The sequence below is a fragment of the Oncorhynchus clarkii genome, chromosome 3 (genome assembly GCF_045791955.1).
Source record: "Oncorhynchus clarkii lewisi isolate Uvic-CL-2024 chromosome 3, UVic_Ocla_1.0, whole genome shotgun sequence".
In the NCBI taxonomy this organism is placed as follows: Eukaryota; Metazoa; Chordata; class Actinopteri; order Salmoniformes; family Salmonidae; genus Oncorhynchus; species Oncorhynchus clarkii.
The window spans coordinates 15,502,049-15,515,471 of NC_092149.1; the positions used below are offsets into that span (position 1 = coordinate 15,502,049).

The window sequence follows — 13,423 nt, forward strand, 5'->3', positions numbered from 1 at the left end:
GATTGCACCATATTGCTGGCCTTCCTCAGTGGAGTGCAACGGCGCAGACAGACATGGGATGTAGAGACACGGTTCATTACTCCCACGAGTGTCATGTCTGTGCTGCGCTATACACTTCTGTAGCTGTTCCCTCCTGAATAAGCCCCAGGTGAGTATAGAGGGAGTACTGAATGCTGCAGTGTCAACCTGTTTTCATGCCACTTAGGCAAGCCTCTACCCATGAATACTGCTGACCAGTCAGCTCAGGTTTATGTGTACTGTGGTTCTGAACCAGTCACCTTGACATTTCAATGGAGAAACAGTCAAACTCAGTCCTGTGTGGCTCAGTTGGTAGAGCATGGCACTTACAATGCCAGGGTTGTGGGTTTGATTCCCGCGGTGGACCAGTATGAAAATGTATGCACTCACTACTGGAAGTCGTGGTTAAATGACTCAAACGTAAACATACAAGCCAAGTCTAATTGCACTTTTAGTCAACTCCTGCTTTTCAGTGTGTATAATCAGAAGTTAAGTGGCCTCCCAAGTGGCAAAGTGGTCTAAGGCTACATATCAGTGCTAGAGGCATCACTACAGACCTTGGTTCAATTCCAGGCTGTATCACAGCCAATTGTGATTCGTAATCCCATAGGGTGGTGCACAACTGGCCCAGTGTGGTTAGGGTTTGGCCGTCATTGTAAATAAGAATTTGTTCTTAACTGACTCGCCTAGTTAGATAAAAGGTTCAATAAAAGATCCACACTTGTTATAAACTACATGTGGTTTTAGCCATTTTTTATTCCATTAATTCACTTAAGAAATCACATTTCCCCCCCCAAAAAGCTCAAATTAAATGACATGGTAACATTTAAAAAGCTAATTTTAGAAAGGGAGGAAGTCACATTTCACTGGTACTGCCCAACTCTAGGTCTGAACACAAAGCATCATGGGAACTCCCTCTCAACCCCATAGCATAACCAGTGGTCCTTGGAGTCGTAATGACAAAGGTTGAGGGAGATGAGGAAGAAGTGAGACCATATATACAGTTGAGGGGACAACCTTTTGATGAGTATGAACATTGTTGAACAGTCCAATAGAACACTTGAGAACCTGTCCAAAAGACTGCACCCCCCTTCAGTTAAAAAACCATCTGTTTAACATCTCCATCTCACCCTTTGTGACAACAAACCCATTACTTAACAGAAGAGGTGTACAATCACACAATACTACCTGACTTCTATGGTTACTAAAAGCCTGATAACTTGGTCAAAGTAAATAGTGCATTTTATTTGTGGGCAGTAGAACAGGAAACAGTGGTATTAGTCTTTATACCTTTATTTTGTCTGCTGAGGTGAGAAGTTACAAACACTACCTGGGCCAAAGAGATTTCTGTATGAGCAGTCCAATATTCTATAGGTAGGTTTGAAACAGGAAGCAAAACAAAAGAAGCTCATTCCAGACAAAGAAATACAACTTCAATACTGACTACAATCTTAAATCATTGTTAACTGAAAATACCAAAGCATGAAATGACTCCATGTATTGACAAACTTGCTAAGCACAGACATGAATGAGTACTCCATATATTTTTATCTTGAATGTGACATGAAAAATAGCAAGGCTTTTAATCAGAATCAGATCGAGCCCTACTCAACACCAATCCAATATTTAACACTCACAATTCAAAACTTCAAAAGTCTGCCTTCCCCCTCTCCCAGTCTCTCTTATGGGTAAGGGTAGGGTGTAGGGACAGAATTATTTTGCCTGCTAACAATGGCGATGGATAAATTCACACTAGATGAAAGGTTTCAATCCAAAAACAAAAAAAAACGTCAAAGACACAGACAGTAATAAAAACGTATGGTACTCAAACGTCGGCCCTGGTGACAATACAAGGTGTGACAGTATAAACCACAACAGCTGACATTCAGATAAATTAGTCCAATATGACATTGGAGTTGGTTATGTGTAGTTACAGCTTCTCCCCCTCTCGCTACACACACAGGGAGAGGGAGAGGGGCTTAGTCTGATGTACATGGAAGAAAAGAAACAAGGAAATCTAAAGGTCCAAATCTGAGAAATAAAAATCGCAAAACGAGGCCATTCCTGTCAATAGCTTTCCATCCTATCCTGTCAATAGCTTTCCATCCTATCCTGTCAATAGCTTTCCATCCTATCCTGTCAATAGCTTTCCATCCTATCCTGTCAATAGCTTTCCATCCTATCCTGTCAATAGCTTTCCATCCTATCCTGTCAATAGCTTTCCATCCTATCCTGTCAATAGTTTTCCATGCTATCCTGTCAATAGTTTTCCATGCTATCCTGTCAATAGTTTTCCATGCTATCCTGTCAATAGTTTTCCAGCTTTCCTTCCCCTTTTTCACAACAAGAAACTGATCATGTTATCTACATTGGTGGGCCAAATAAAAAATGTCACCAACTCCCTCTCCCCATATGAAATGATGAATACTCCTCTCCATCCATCTATCCACCACTCTTATAGAGTAGACCAGTCCACTTCCCCCTCTCTACACCTTCCTAAAGTACTTAAAACAGGCTCCCTCCATTTAAATACAAACCATAAGGTGTGGCAAGACCCCCCCAGAATGACCCATCTCTTTCTCACAAAGTATTTTTAAAAAAAAAATCATTTACCCCTGTCCTGTTACTACACACAATTCACAAAAATCTTTGAACCCCCCCCCCGGTTTTCATCAGAATACAAACCCTTCATCTCTCCCTTCTCTTTTGCCCAATAGCAAATGGATCCCCAGCCCCTACCCCCGGGTACTTCTCTGAACTCCACCTGGCCTTCTGATGGACTAGGTGAAACATTATGTCGCTCACACCTTTTCAGGTCAAAACAAGTGCCTAGGCGGTATGGGGTTAGGGGTCGATTTGAAATATGACAATCCATCCCCCCTCACTATCCTCGTCTGTCGTCATCCTCTACCAGAAGTCTCGGCGGTGGTAGGCATCAGGGTCGCAGTATTTGGTCACCACCACCCGGTTAGCAAACTTCCTGCCCGTCAGACCCTGCATGGCCTTCTGGGAGTCAAACACTGACATGAACTCCACAAAGATCTATAGGACAGAGAGGAAATGTAAGGAGGTTCAATGGAGATCATTCAAAAAGACATAGTCATAAAGCTGAAGACAGACAGAAGCTTCTCTCTCTCACCTTGCCAGTGCCAGGGACCTCCAGCCCATCCACAGGTCTGGGGATCTCGATGCTCTTGACCTGGCCGTACTTGCTGCACTCGTCCCTCACATCCTCCACGATCTCCTCATATTCCTCTTCATCCACCAGCTCCTCCACAGCCACCATATTCATCAGACACAGCACCTCTGTGGGCAGGCCAGCCATCTGGGTCATTGAGCTGTTCATCAGGCCCGGCACCTGCAGCGTCACCGGGGTCTGGTTTATACTTGTCTGGAGGGGAGAGGGGAGGGTTGGAGAAGGAGTGTCGGTGGATACAGAACATGCAGTGAGGGATTGGAAAAGTAGAACAGACACAGCACAGGCCGCCCCAAGGGCACAACATATGCTCCCCCTCCGCGCAAGACCCTCTCACCCCCCCCGCGCAAGACCCTCTCACCCCCCCCCCGCGCAAGACCCTCTCACCCCCCCCGCGCAAGATCCTCTCACCCCCCCCCCCCCCCCGCGCAAGATCCTCTCACCCCCCCCTGCGCAAGATCCTCTCACCCCCCCCTGCGCAAGATCCTCTCACCCCCCCCCCTGCGCAAGATCCTCTCACCCCCCCCCCCCTGCGCAAGATCCTCTCACCCCGCCCCCCTGCGCAAGATCCTCTCACCCCCCCCCCCCCACCCCCCCCCGCAAGATCCTCTCACCCCCCCTGCGCAAGATCCTCTCACCCCCCCCGCACAAGATCCTCTCACCCCCCCCCGCACAAGATCCTCTCACCCCCTCCGCACAAGATCCTCTCACCCCCCCCCCCCCCCACCCCCCCCCCCGCACAAGATCCTCTCATCCCCCCCGCACAAGATCCTCTCATCCCCCCCGCACAAGATCCTCTCACCCCCTCCGCACAAGATCCTCTTACCCCCTCCGCACAAGATCCTCTTACCCCCTCCGCACAAGATCCTCTTACCCCCTCCGCACAAGATCCTCTTACCCCCTCTGCACAAGATCCTCTTACCCCCTCTGCACAAGATCCTCTTACCCCCTCCGCACAAGATCCTCTTACCCCCTCTGCACAAGATCCTCTTACCCCCTCTGCACAAGATCCTCTTACCCCCTCTGCACAAGATCCTCTTACCCCCTCCGCACAAGATCCTCTTACCCCCTCTGCACAAGATCCTCTTACCCCCTCTGCACAAGATCCTCTTACCCCCTCTGCACAAGATCCTCTTACCCCTCCGCACAAGATCCTCTTACCCCCTCTGCACAAGATCCTCTTACCCCCTCTGCACAAGATCCTCTTACCCCCTCTGCACAAGATCCTCTTACCCCCTCCGCACAAGATCCTCTCACCCCCTCCGCACAAGATCCTCTTACCCCCTCTGCACAAGATCCTCTTACCCCCTCCGCACAAGATCCTCTTACCCCCTCTGCACAAGATCCTCTTACCCCCTCTGCACAAGATCCTCTTACCCCCTCTGCACAAGATCCTCTTACCCCCTCTGCACAAGATCCTCTTACCCCCTCTGCACAAGATCCTCTTACCCCCTCTGCACAAGATCCTCTTACCCCCTCCGCACAAGATCCTCTTACCCCCTCTGCACAAGATCCTCTTACCCCCTCTGCACAAGATCCTCTTACCCCCTCTGCACAAGATCCTCTATCCAAGTGTATCTTTCTCAGATGTCCTGATGGCTCCCTGGATCAAGAGCTTCACTCTACCTTCTACTTCCCTCTCCACTGTAGCACTATATTCCCAGCCTTCCCAGATCTCAGTCTTACCAGAGTGGCGTTCTTGGATCCCACGCTGGCTCTCTGCACCAGGAGTTTTTTATCTCCCAGCTGCATGCCGTTGAGTCCTGCTATGGCCTGTGGGAACAGGGCATCTCCAAGTTTAATACAGCTGTCAATCATCAGCAGGGACAAACCCCCCAGGGTCTATGCACTTCCACACATTATATATTGAAATTCCCCCTTTCAAGAACCCAACCAAAAAAAGAATTTAGTATTTTTCCCTTTCTACAGACGGTCATTTTCGTTTTTTTTGTTACTGCAATTGAGTTCAATCATAACAGAGAACCCTGAAATATTGGGAGTGTAAACATATGAAATAATTTTGTCAAGAGTTGTGTCTCTTTCTGTGGGGGCTAACGTGTATATATGAAACACATAATACATTTTAATAATATCTCAAGAGCAATATAGTTCCCCTTTTATAACATTTACATTTTTATTGATATGCAAGTAATTAAAAATGTGAAGATATTTTTAAACCGGAACAAGTCCAAAACCATGACATGGTGTGTGAAGAAGTAAAAATGAAGGGGGTGGTTAGCTACCTGATTCTCCATGGTGATCTGGTCGTTCAGGTTGACGTCTACATACTCACAGAACGCATAACCCTTAGACAAACCTGTGGCACTATCCTTGACCAAGTTAAAGGCCTTGAGAGGCCCAAACGATGTCAGGAGCTCCTTCACCTGGAGAACACAGAGAGGAAAGATTACCATAGAGATCAGAGGGGAAACGATGGGAGGGACAGGGGAAATGGGAGAACAGTCAGACGAGGAGAGGAGACATTGTTGAACACTTAACATCTCAGACTATTGGAGCTCTTTCAAGCTGTCTGGCTTCCATCAACAGTGTTACTTCAGTACACTGCTAACCGCGTCCAGCATTGACTAGGCATGTGAGGAAAGAGGAGGTTTTCACTGGGCCAGACTGGGACGTCACGGGAGGTGAGCAGCCAGCACACCCCAGTATGTGGCTCCAGGTGACCTGGTTAGAAGGCTAAGCTGCTTATGGTTAGCTCACTGACCTGGTCATCATTCAGGTAGTTGGGCAGGCCCCCGATGAACAGCTTGTGGGCCGAGTCAGGCACCACTGTGGACACCACGCCTACACAGACAGAGAAGGAGAGAGAAGTTATTTAAAGTCAACCAAACATTGATATAAACAGCCTAAATCCAGTCTGAACCTACAGAGACTAGAGGTCGACCGATTAATCGGCACATGTGTGTATATATACAGTGGGGCAAAAAAGTATTTAGTCAGCCACCAATTGTGCAAGTTCTCCCACTTAAAAAGATGAGGCCTGTAATTTTCATCATAGGTACACTTCAACTATGACAGACAAAATGAGATTTTTTTATCTCCAGAAAATCACATTGTAGGATTTTTAATGAATTGATTTGCAAATTATGGTGGAAAATAAGTATTTGGTCAATAACAAAAGTTTCTCAATACTTTTTTATATACCCTTTGTTGGCAATGACAGAGGTCAAATGTTTTCTGTAAGTCTTCACAAGGTTTTCACACACTGTTGCTGGTATTTTCGCCCATTCCTCCATGCAGATATCCTCTAGAGCAGTGATGTTTTGGGGCTGTTGCTGGGCAACACGGACTTTCAACTCCCTCCAAAGATTTTCTATGGGGTTGAGATCTGGAGACTGGATAGGCCACTCCAGGACCTTGAAATGCTTCTTACGAAGCCACTCCTTCGTTGCCCGGGCGGTGTGTTTGGGATCATTGTCATGCTGAAAGACCCAGCCACATTTCATCTTCGGCGGCAGGGTAGCCTAGTGGTTAGAGCGTTGGACTAGTAACCGGAAGGTTACAAGTTCAAATCCCCGAGCTGACAAGGTACAAATCTGTCGTTCTGCCCCTGAACCCACTGTTCCTAGGCCGTCATTGAAAATAAGAATTTGCTCTTAACTGACTTGCCTAGTTAAATAAAAATAAAATAAATAAAATGCCCTTGCTGATGGAAGGAGGTTTTCACTCAAAATCTCACGATACATGGCCCCATTCATTCTTTCCTTTACACGGATCAGTCGTCCTGGTCCCTTTGCAGAAAAACAGGCCCAAAGCATAATGTTTCCACCCCCATGCTTCACAGTAGGTATGGTGTTCTTTGAATGCAACTCAGCGTTCTTTGTCCTCCAAACACAACGAGTTGAGTTACCAAAAAGTTATATTTTGGTTTCATCTGACCATGTGACATTCTCCCATCTGGATCATACAAATGCTCTCTAGCAAGCGTCAGACGGGCCTGGACATGTACTGGCTTAAGCAGGGGGACACGTCTGGCACTGCAGGATTTGAGTCCCTGGTGGCGTAGTGTGTTACTGATGGTAGGCTTTGTTACTTTGGTCCCAGCTCTCTGCAGGTCATTCACTAGGTCCCCCCGTGTGGTTCTGGGATTTTTGCTCACCGTTCTTGTGATCATCTTGACCCCACGGGGTGAGATCTTGCGTGGAGCCCCAGATCGAGGGAGATTATCAGTGGTCTTGTATGTCTTCCATTTCCTAATAATTGCTCCCACAGTTGATTTCTTCAAACCAAGCTGCTTACCTATTGCAGATTTAGTCTTCCCAGCCTGGTGCAGGTCTACAATTTTGTTTCTGGTGTCCTTTGACAGCTCTTTGGTCTTGGCCATAGTGGAGTTTGGAGTGTGACTGTTTGAGGTTGTGGACAGGTGTCTTTTATACTGATAACAAGTTCAAACAGGTGCCATTAATACAGGTAACGAGTGGAGGACAGAGGAGTCTCTTAAAGAAGAAGTTACAGGTCTGTGAGAGCCAGAAATCTTGCTTGTTTGTAGGTGACCAAATACTTATTTTCCACCACAATTTGCAAATAAATTCATTAAAAATCCTACAATGTGATTTTCTGGATTTTTTTCTCCTAATTTCGTCTGTCATAGTTGAAGTGTACCTATGATAAATTACAGGCCTTTCATCTTTTTAAGTGAGAGAACTTGCACAATTGGTGGCTGAATAAATACTTTTTGCCCCACTGTGTGTGTGTGTGTATGTATGTATGTATGTATGTATGTATGTATGTATGTATGTATGTATGTATGCATGCATGCGTGTGTGTATATATATATATATATATGTGTGTGTATGTGTAATGACAATTATAACTACTGAATTAACAATTATTTTAACTTAATATAATACATAAATATAATCTATTTAGTCTCAAATATATAATGAAACTGCTCAATTTGGTTTAAATAATGCTAAAACAGTGATGGAAAAGAAAGAAAAAGTGCAATATGTGCCATGTAAGAAACATGTTTAAGTTCCTTGCTCAGAACATATGAAAGCTGGTGTTCTTCAATATTTCCAGTTAAGAAGTTTAAGATTGTAGTTATTATAGGAATTATGAGGCGTTGACTATTTCTCTCTATACCATTTTGTATTTCATATACCTTTCACTATTTGATGTTCTAATAGGCACTTTAGTGTTGCCAGCCTAATCTCAGGAGTTGAGGCTTGAAGTCATAAACAGAGCTGTGCTTCAAGCATTGCTAAAAGCTGCTGGCAAACGCAGTAAAGTTTGAATGAATGCTTACGAGCCTGCTGCTGCCTACCACCGCTCCGTCAGACTGCTCTATCAAATATCAAATCATAGACTTAATTATAATATAATAAACACAGAAATACAAGCCTATGGTCATTAATATGGTAAAATCCGGAAAATATAATTTTGAAAACAAGACATTTATTCTTTCAGTGAAATACGGAACCGTTCCGTATTTTATCTAGCGGGTGGCATCCCTAAATCTAAATATTGCTGTTACATTGCACAACATTCAATGTTATGTCATAATTATGTAAAATTCTGGTAAATTAGTTCGCAACGACCCAGGCAGCCCAAACTGTTGCATATACCCTGACTCTGCGTGCAATGAACGCAAGAGTAGTGACACAATTTCCCTAGTTAATATTGCCTGCTACCCTGGATTTATTTTAGATAAATATGCAGGTTTAAAAAATATATACTTCTGTGTATTGATTTTTAAGAAAGGCTTTTATGTTTGTGGTTAGGTACATTCGTGCAACAATTGTGTTTTTCCCCCGCAAATGCGCTTTTGTTAAATCATCACCCGTTTGGCGAAGTAGGCTGTGATTCGATGATAAATGAACAAGCACCGCATTGATTATATGAAACGCAGAAGCTAGTTAACCCAGTAATATTAACAACCATGTGTAGTTAACTAGTGATTATTTGAAGATTGTTTTATTTAAGACAGGTTAAATGCTAGCTAGCAACTTCCCGTGGCTCCTTGCTGCACTCACGTAACAGGTGGTCAGCCTGCCACACAGTCTGCGCATGGATTGTAATGTAATCGGCGTTGAAAAATCATGATCGGTCGACCTCTAATAGAGACGAAATAGGCCAGACTAAGAAGGGTTTAAAGATGGACTAAATAGAGAGTGAAGCAGTCAGCCACAGACGTTCAGACAGAGACAGACAGGCGGACAGACCAGGCACGTAGACGCTGGGGTTCTCGCTCATGCCGGGCAGGGGCTGGTAGTCATGGGGACGGCGGATCTTCAGACTCTGTCCCTGGAAGATGATGCCGTCGAACGCCATGGCCTGGGTTGTCTCATCCACTGAGCGGAACTTTGGGACAACAAACACAGACCAGGTTTTAGAAAGGTAGAGGGTTAACTTTCTCCTGTCAGATTATTTCAGAAAACTCAGATAAAAGGAAAAGAGGCCCTTTTGGACTATTGAGGAAGGTCACATTTCTTCTCCAGTATTGAGTATAGTCAAGTGGGTGTTGAGACCCACCTCGAGGAAGGCAAAGTTCTTGTCCTGGTTGATCTGAACAGCGAGGACGGGGTTCCCTGGAGCCTGAGTGAGACCACCCAGACGCATCTGAGCATTGAAGAAATCCATCATGGACTCCTACACAGGTAGAGGGAGAGACATTGGGGCAATACTCTGGAAGACTCACTCCAACAACAGTATTTATTATGCACTCTCTGATCCCCCTGAGCTTGAAATACTAGTTGACAGAATCAGGTGGCCCGGCCCCTATCCTTAACCTGTCAAGGCTCTACGCAGAACTTGTTTTATGAGGAGCACGTCAAAAATGTAGGCGCAAACAAAGAAATTTAGGAGCACAATGAAACATATGAGGAAATAAAAGCTAGAATCCTTAATTTTTCTAGGCACACTGGTCCTCCTAAATAAAAATTCCAGGTTGCACAGCTACATATTTAGTCACATACGCAAGTTAAATGGCAGCACTGTAGAGCCCTGTTAACCTGTATCAACTTCTACCTACTCATCTCTCTGATCTCTGTCCCTACATCCATCCAGGAGCTAACTGACCTCTGTGATGCCGAAGGGGATGTTGCCCACATAAAGCCGACGGGCCTGTCTGGTCATCTGGCTTCCCACCACAGGGACGGGAGTGGGGGTCACGGCCAGGCCGTCTGGGGTCATGGTGGGCAGCAGGGCCGTGGCTGGGATCTGACCCGCAGCTTGAGGAGAAGTCACATGTTTAAAACAACATTCATACAGCTTCCAGAACAAGACAGTATTAGTAAGAACACAGTTAAATAAGAGGCCAAACGAGGGTCAAAGAGTTGAATAGAGTAGATAAAAATAGAGTGGAGAGAGAACAAGGAAGTGAGGCCTCCTCTCTTACCCTGCATGGCTTTGTACTGCATCACACTGATGTGTTCAAAGCCAGGAGGAGGGACGTCCCAGTACTTCTTCACTTTGTTCTTCTTCTTCGTTTCACGGTGCGGGGAACGACTGATGGAGAGAAAATAGGACAGGAGGAGTGAGGATAGAAAGACCAACAGAGGAGCGCAGGTGGAAACAGATGACATAAAAAGACAAATAAAAGTCATTACTTGAAACAGGCCTTTAGAGAAACCTACAGCTTCTCTTTAACCCATCTATGAGAAACACCAGGTTTACACTTCTGAATCCATGTTATAAATTATTATACCTTTTACAAATACAAGTGATTTCAAATGACATACTACTTTTAAATGACATTTACAGTGGATGATGTCACAGAGCCCTACAAATCTAACCCATTATTACAGAGTTGGCCCTCATTGTTCTCTCTCTCCATAGAAACCCCTTACCGAAACCTTCCCACACAATGGTATACACAGGATATAATACGCTGTCGTAAACATGAGTGGATAGTACACAATCAGAGGAGAGATCACTTGCTAGAGTGACTGGAGTGATATTGTAATAATGCAGAAACAAGCTCTGTGTTAGTTTGCTGTATTACCTTACAGCAATCTCTTGGGGTTGTTGTTGGGATGGTGAGCTGAAATGACATTGGAAGGAGTTCACATTTCATTTCACTCCAACCCAGGTCACAGGTAGTTCCAATGCAGGAAGTGGAGCTAGAGTGCAATTGGAAATTAGCCCCAAGCCACTGTTTGAATGAACGTCACATAGATGCTAAAGGATTGGATAGGCATAAGTAATATGGTCTTCTGCTGGAGCTCTCACCACATCCACTCCTTTCAGATCTACTAGTAGGGCCTAGGGATAGGGACCAATTTGGAATCTTCTACAGAACACTGAGGACTAGTAAGTGTACGCTATGGCTCTTTCCACGAAAACAACTTCAGGGACCAGGTGTAGAATATTCAATGTGTGTGTGAACACTGTTAGATGTGAGTCTTCCTCCACAAACTTGCATCTCACTGTCAGGACAATAGGTGGGCTACCTCAGACAGAGGAATAATATTGTGCATCAATATGCTTGTGAGAGCTTTCTATTTCAGGTAAAGTCAGTGTTGCCTGGGTTGCTTATTTTCCAAGTGTCCTTATACTGTTCACTCATTAGGTGTGCAGATAGCCCTACTCCAGTACGTAGTACCTGCACGTAACTAGGGCTCTTACACACCTGAGAGTGTGCAGTAAAACAATGCTGTAGTTACCTGCGTCTCGGTCTGCGCTCCTTGCTGTCTCCACGGCGATCCCTGCTGCGTCTGTCCTTGTCTCTGCTCCTCCTCTTCCTCTCTCTGCTGCGGCTGCGAGAGGGGGAGCGACGGTGGTGGCGGTTCTCCTTGTCCTTCTCCGCTGGAGGAAGGGAAAGAAAGGGGAAGGAACGGTGAAACAATAGGAAGAAGGAAGAAAAAAACAGAGGGGGAGAGAAAACGGTTGAGTTAAAATAATATAGTTATGGCATTAAGCAGACGCTTTTATCCAAAGCGACTTACAGTCATGCTTGCATACATTTTACGTACGGGTGTTCCCGGGAATCGAGCGCCCTATCCTGGCGTTGCAAGCGCCATGCTCTACCAACTGAGCTACAGAGGACCATAGAGATGGGGAGGAGAGAAGATGGTACAGGGGGCAAGAGGATGGACACCGTTACGTGTTTACTTTCATAGGATATAGCTACTGTATGGCCAAGAGATGTTAATTTTTCATGGATTAATATTTTAACTGACAACTTCAACATATACCGAGCTGGAAAACGTCAGCTGATTCAAAACAGGGACGGTTAGTGACAAAAAAACGTTACTTTTAAACAATGGGATAGCTAGTTATAGCCACACGAATGTGCCTGGGACGACAGCTGCGACAGTGTGGACTCCAGCAGCCAACGTTCCTACTAGCTAGTTAGCCAGCCCGCGCTCTTGTGTTGTGATATGTTGATTGCTAACTAGTTTAGAACCTGGTTATAAAACATAAGTGATTAACTAGCTAGCTTACCTTGTTTGTTTTCAGACAGTTGTCTCTCGAATTCGTCGAAATCCGACATCGCCGTTTCTTATTTGCTAGCCCTAGCTAGCTAGTTAGTTGTGACTGTAAAATGGACGAGGTCGCTAGCGAAAAAAGTGCACAACACACTTAGTAAATGCTAACTAGATACACAACGGCAATGCAGCGGTTTAGAAATATCTAAATGAACCACACATCAACATGAACAACTCCAAGTGAGTTATAAAGATGTGGTTCTAGTTTACACTAAGACCATAACATTGACGAAGAAATCGCGTTATCTTGTGCTAGCTAGTTAGATAGCTAAAGCAAAGTCCAGGCTGGGGCCTGTTCTTGAAGGAGTCGTGGTAGTGAGCTAATGCTAACTAGTTAGCAAATCGAGTGAATACGGATATGCTGGTACAATTGCACATCCAATGTTATGCCGTCTGTCCTGTTGGTGTTTGAAATCGTCCCAATATATATGTTTTGCAATTAAATGTATACAATGAGAAAATACGGAATATGTCCGGTATGCCCGCTTTTTGCGTTTCGTCTCCCAGGCACCCCGTGACACCGGAAGTTGATATACACCTTTTACTTTTAGCGCCCCCTTTGGGCCTGTTATTCAACCTGCAAAACATGTAAATACAGTATATTCTCTTTGCTCTAGCACCAAACAAGTTATTACATTGGACATTTTGGCATTGGATACGTGAAAGCTAGATTTCCCTTTATTGATTTCAGAAACAACCTCTCAGATCTGTGATTACAACAGAAAGGAGTTTGACCCAGGGCCACTGCATATGTTTTTCC

General features: G+C 45.0%; 1 protein-coding gene and 1 non-coding gene across 5 annotated transcripts; one reads left to right on the top strand and one right to left on the bottom strand.

Moving 5' to 3' along the window:
• Positions 1–311: 311 nt before the first annotated feature.
• Positions 312–385, top strand: trnav-uac (transfer RNA valine (anticodon UAC)). The gene has a single exon. It is a non-coding gene; the product is annotated as a tRNA-Val (tRNA).
• An 857-nt stretch (positions 386–1,242) lies between these two features.
• On the bottom strand, positions 1,243–13,199 carry LOC139388955 (U2 small nuclear RNA auxiliary factor 2a). 4 transcript variants are annotated; one of them, XM_071135752.1, is made up of 13 exons: positions 12,620–13,185; positions 12,148–12,210; positions 11,839–11,980; positions 11,178–11,216; positions 10,572–10,681; positions 10,253–10,404; positions 9,707–9,823; positions 9,397–9,535; positions 5,937–6,016; positions 5,458–5,598; positions 4,901–4,987; positions 3,158–3,409; positions 1,243–3,060 (listed from the first exon to the last, which is right to left on the bottom strand). In XM_071135752.1, the coding sequence occupies exons 1-13, from the start codon at positions 12,666–12,668 to the stop codon at positions 2,926–2,928; spliced, it is 1,506 nt and encodes a 501-aa protein (XP_070991853.1). In that variant the 5' UTR covers positions 12,669–13,185; the 3' UTR covers positions 1,243–2,925. The 4 variants fall into 4 exon arrangements, with proteins under 4 accessions (XP_070991853.1, XP_070991856.1, XP_070991855.1 ...); XM_071135755.1 differs by lacking the exon at positions 12,148–12,210 and having other exon boundaries at positions 12,620–13,199; XM_071135754.1 differs by lacking the exon at positions 11,178–11,216 and having other exon boundaries at positions 12,620–12,848.
• Positions 13,200–13,423: the final 224 nt, after the last annotated feature.

Excerpts from the sequence above, each read along its gene's own strand:
- LOC139388955 (XM_071135752.1), bottom strand. The coding sequence starts at position 12,668 with ATGTCGGATTTCGACGAATTCGAGAGACAACTGTCTGAAAACAAACAA. Across the intron at positions 4,988-5,457 it reads AGATCACCATGGAGAATCAG|GCCATAGCAGGACTCAACGG; the intron begins GTAGCTAACCAC and ends CTGTTCCCACAG. Across the intron at positions 3,061-3,157 it reads AGGTCCCTGGCACTGGCAAG|ATCTTTGTGGAGTTCATGTC; the intron begins GTGAGAGAGAGA and ends TCTGTCCTATAG.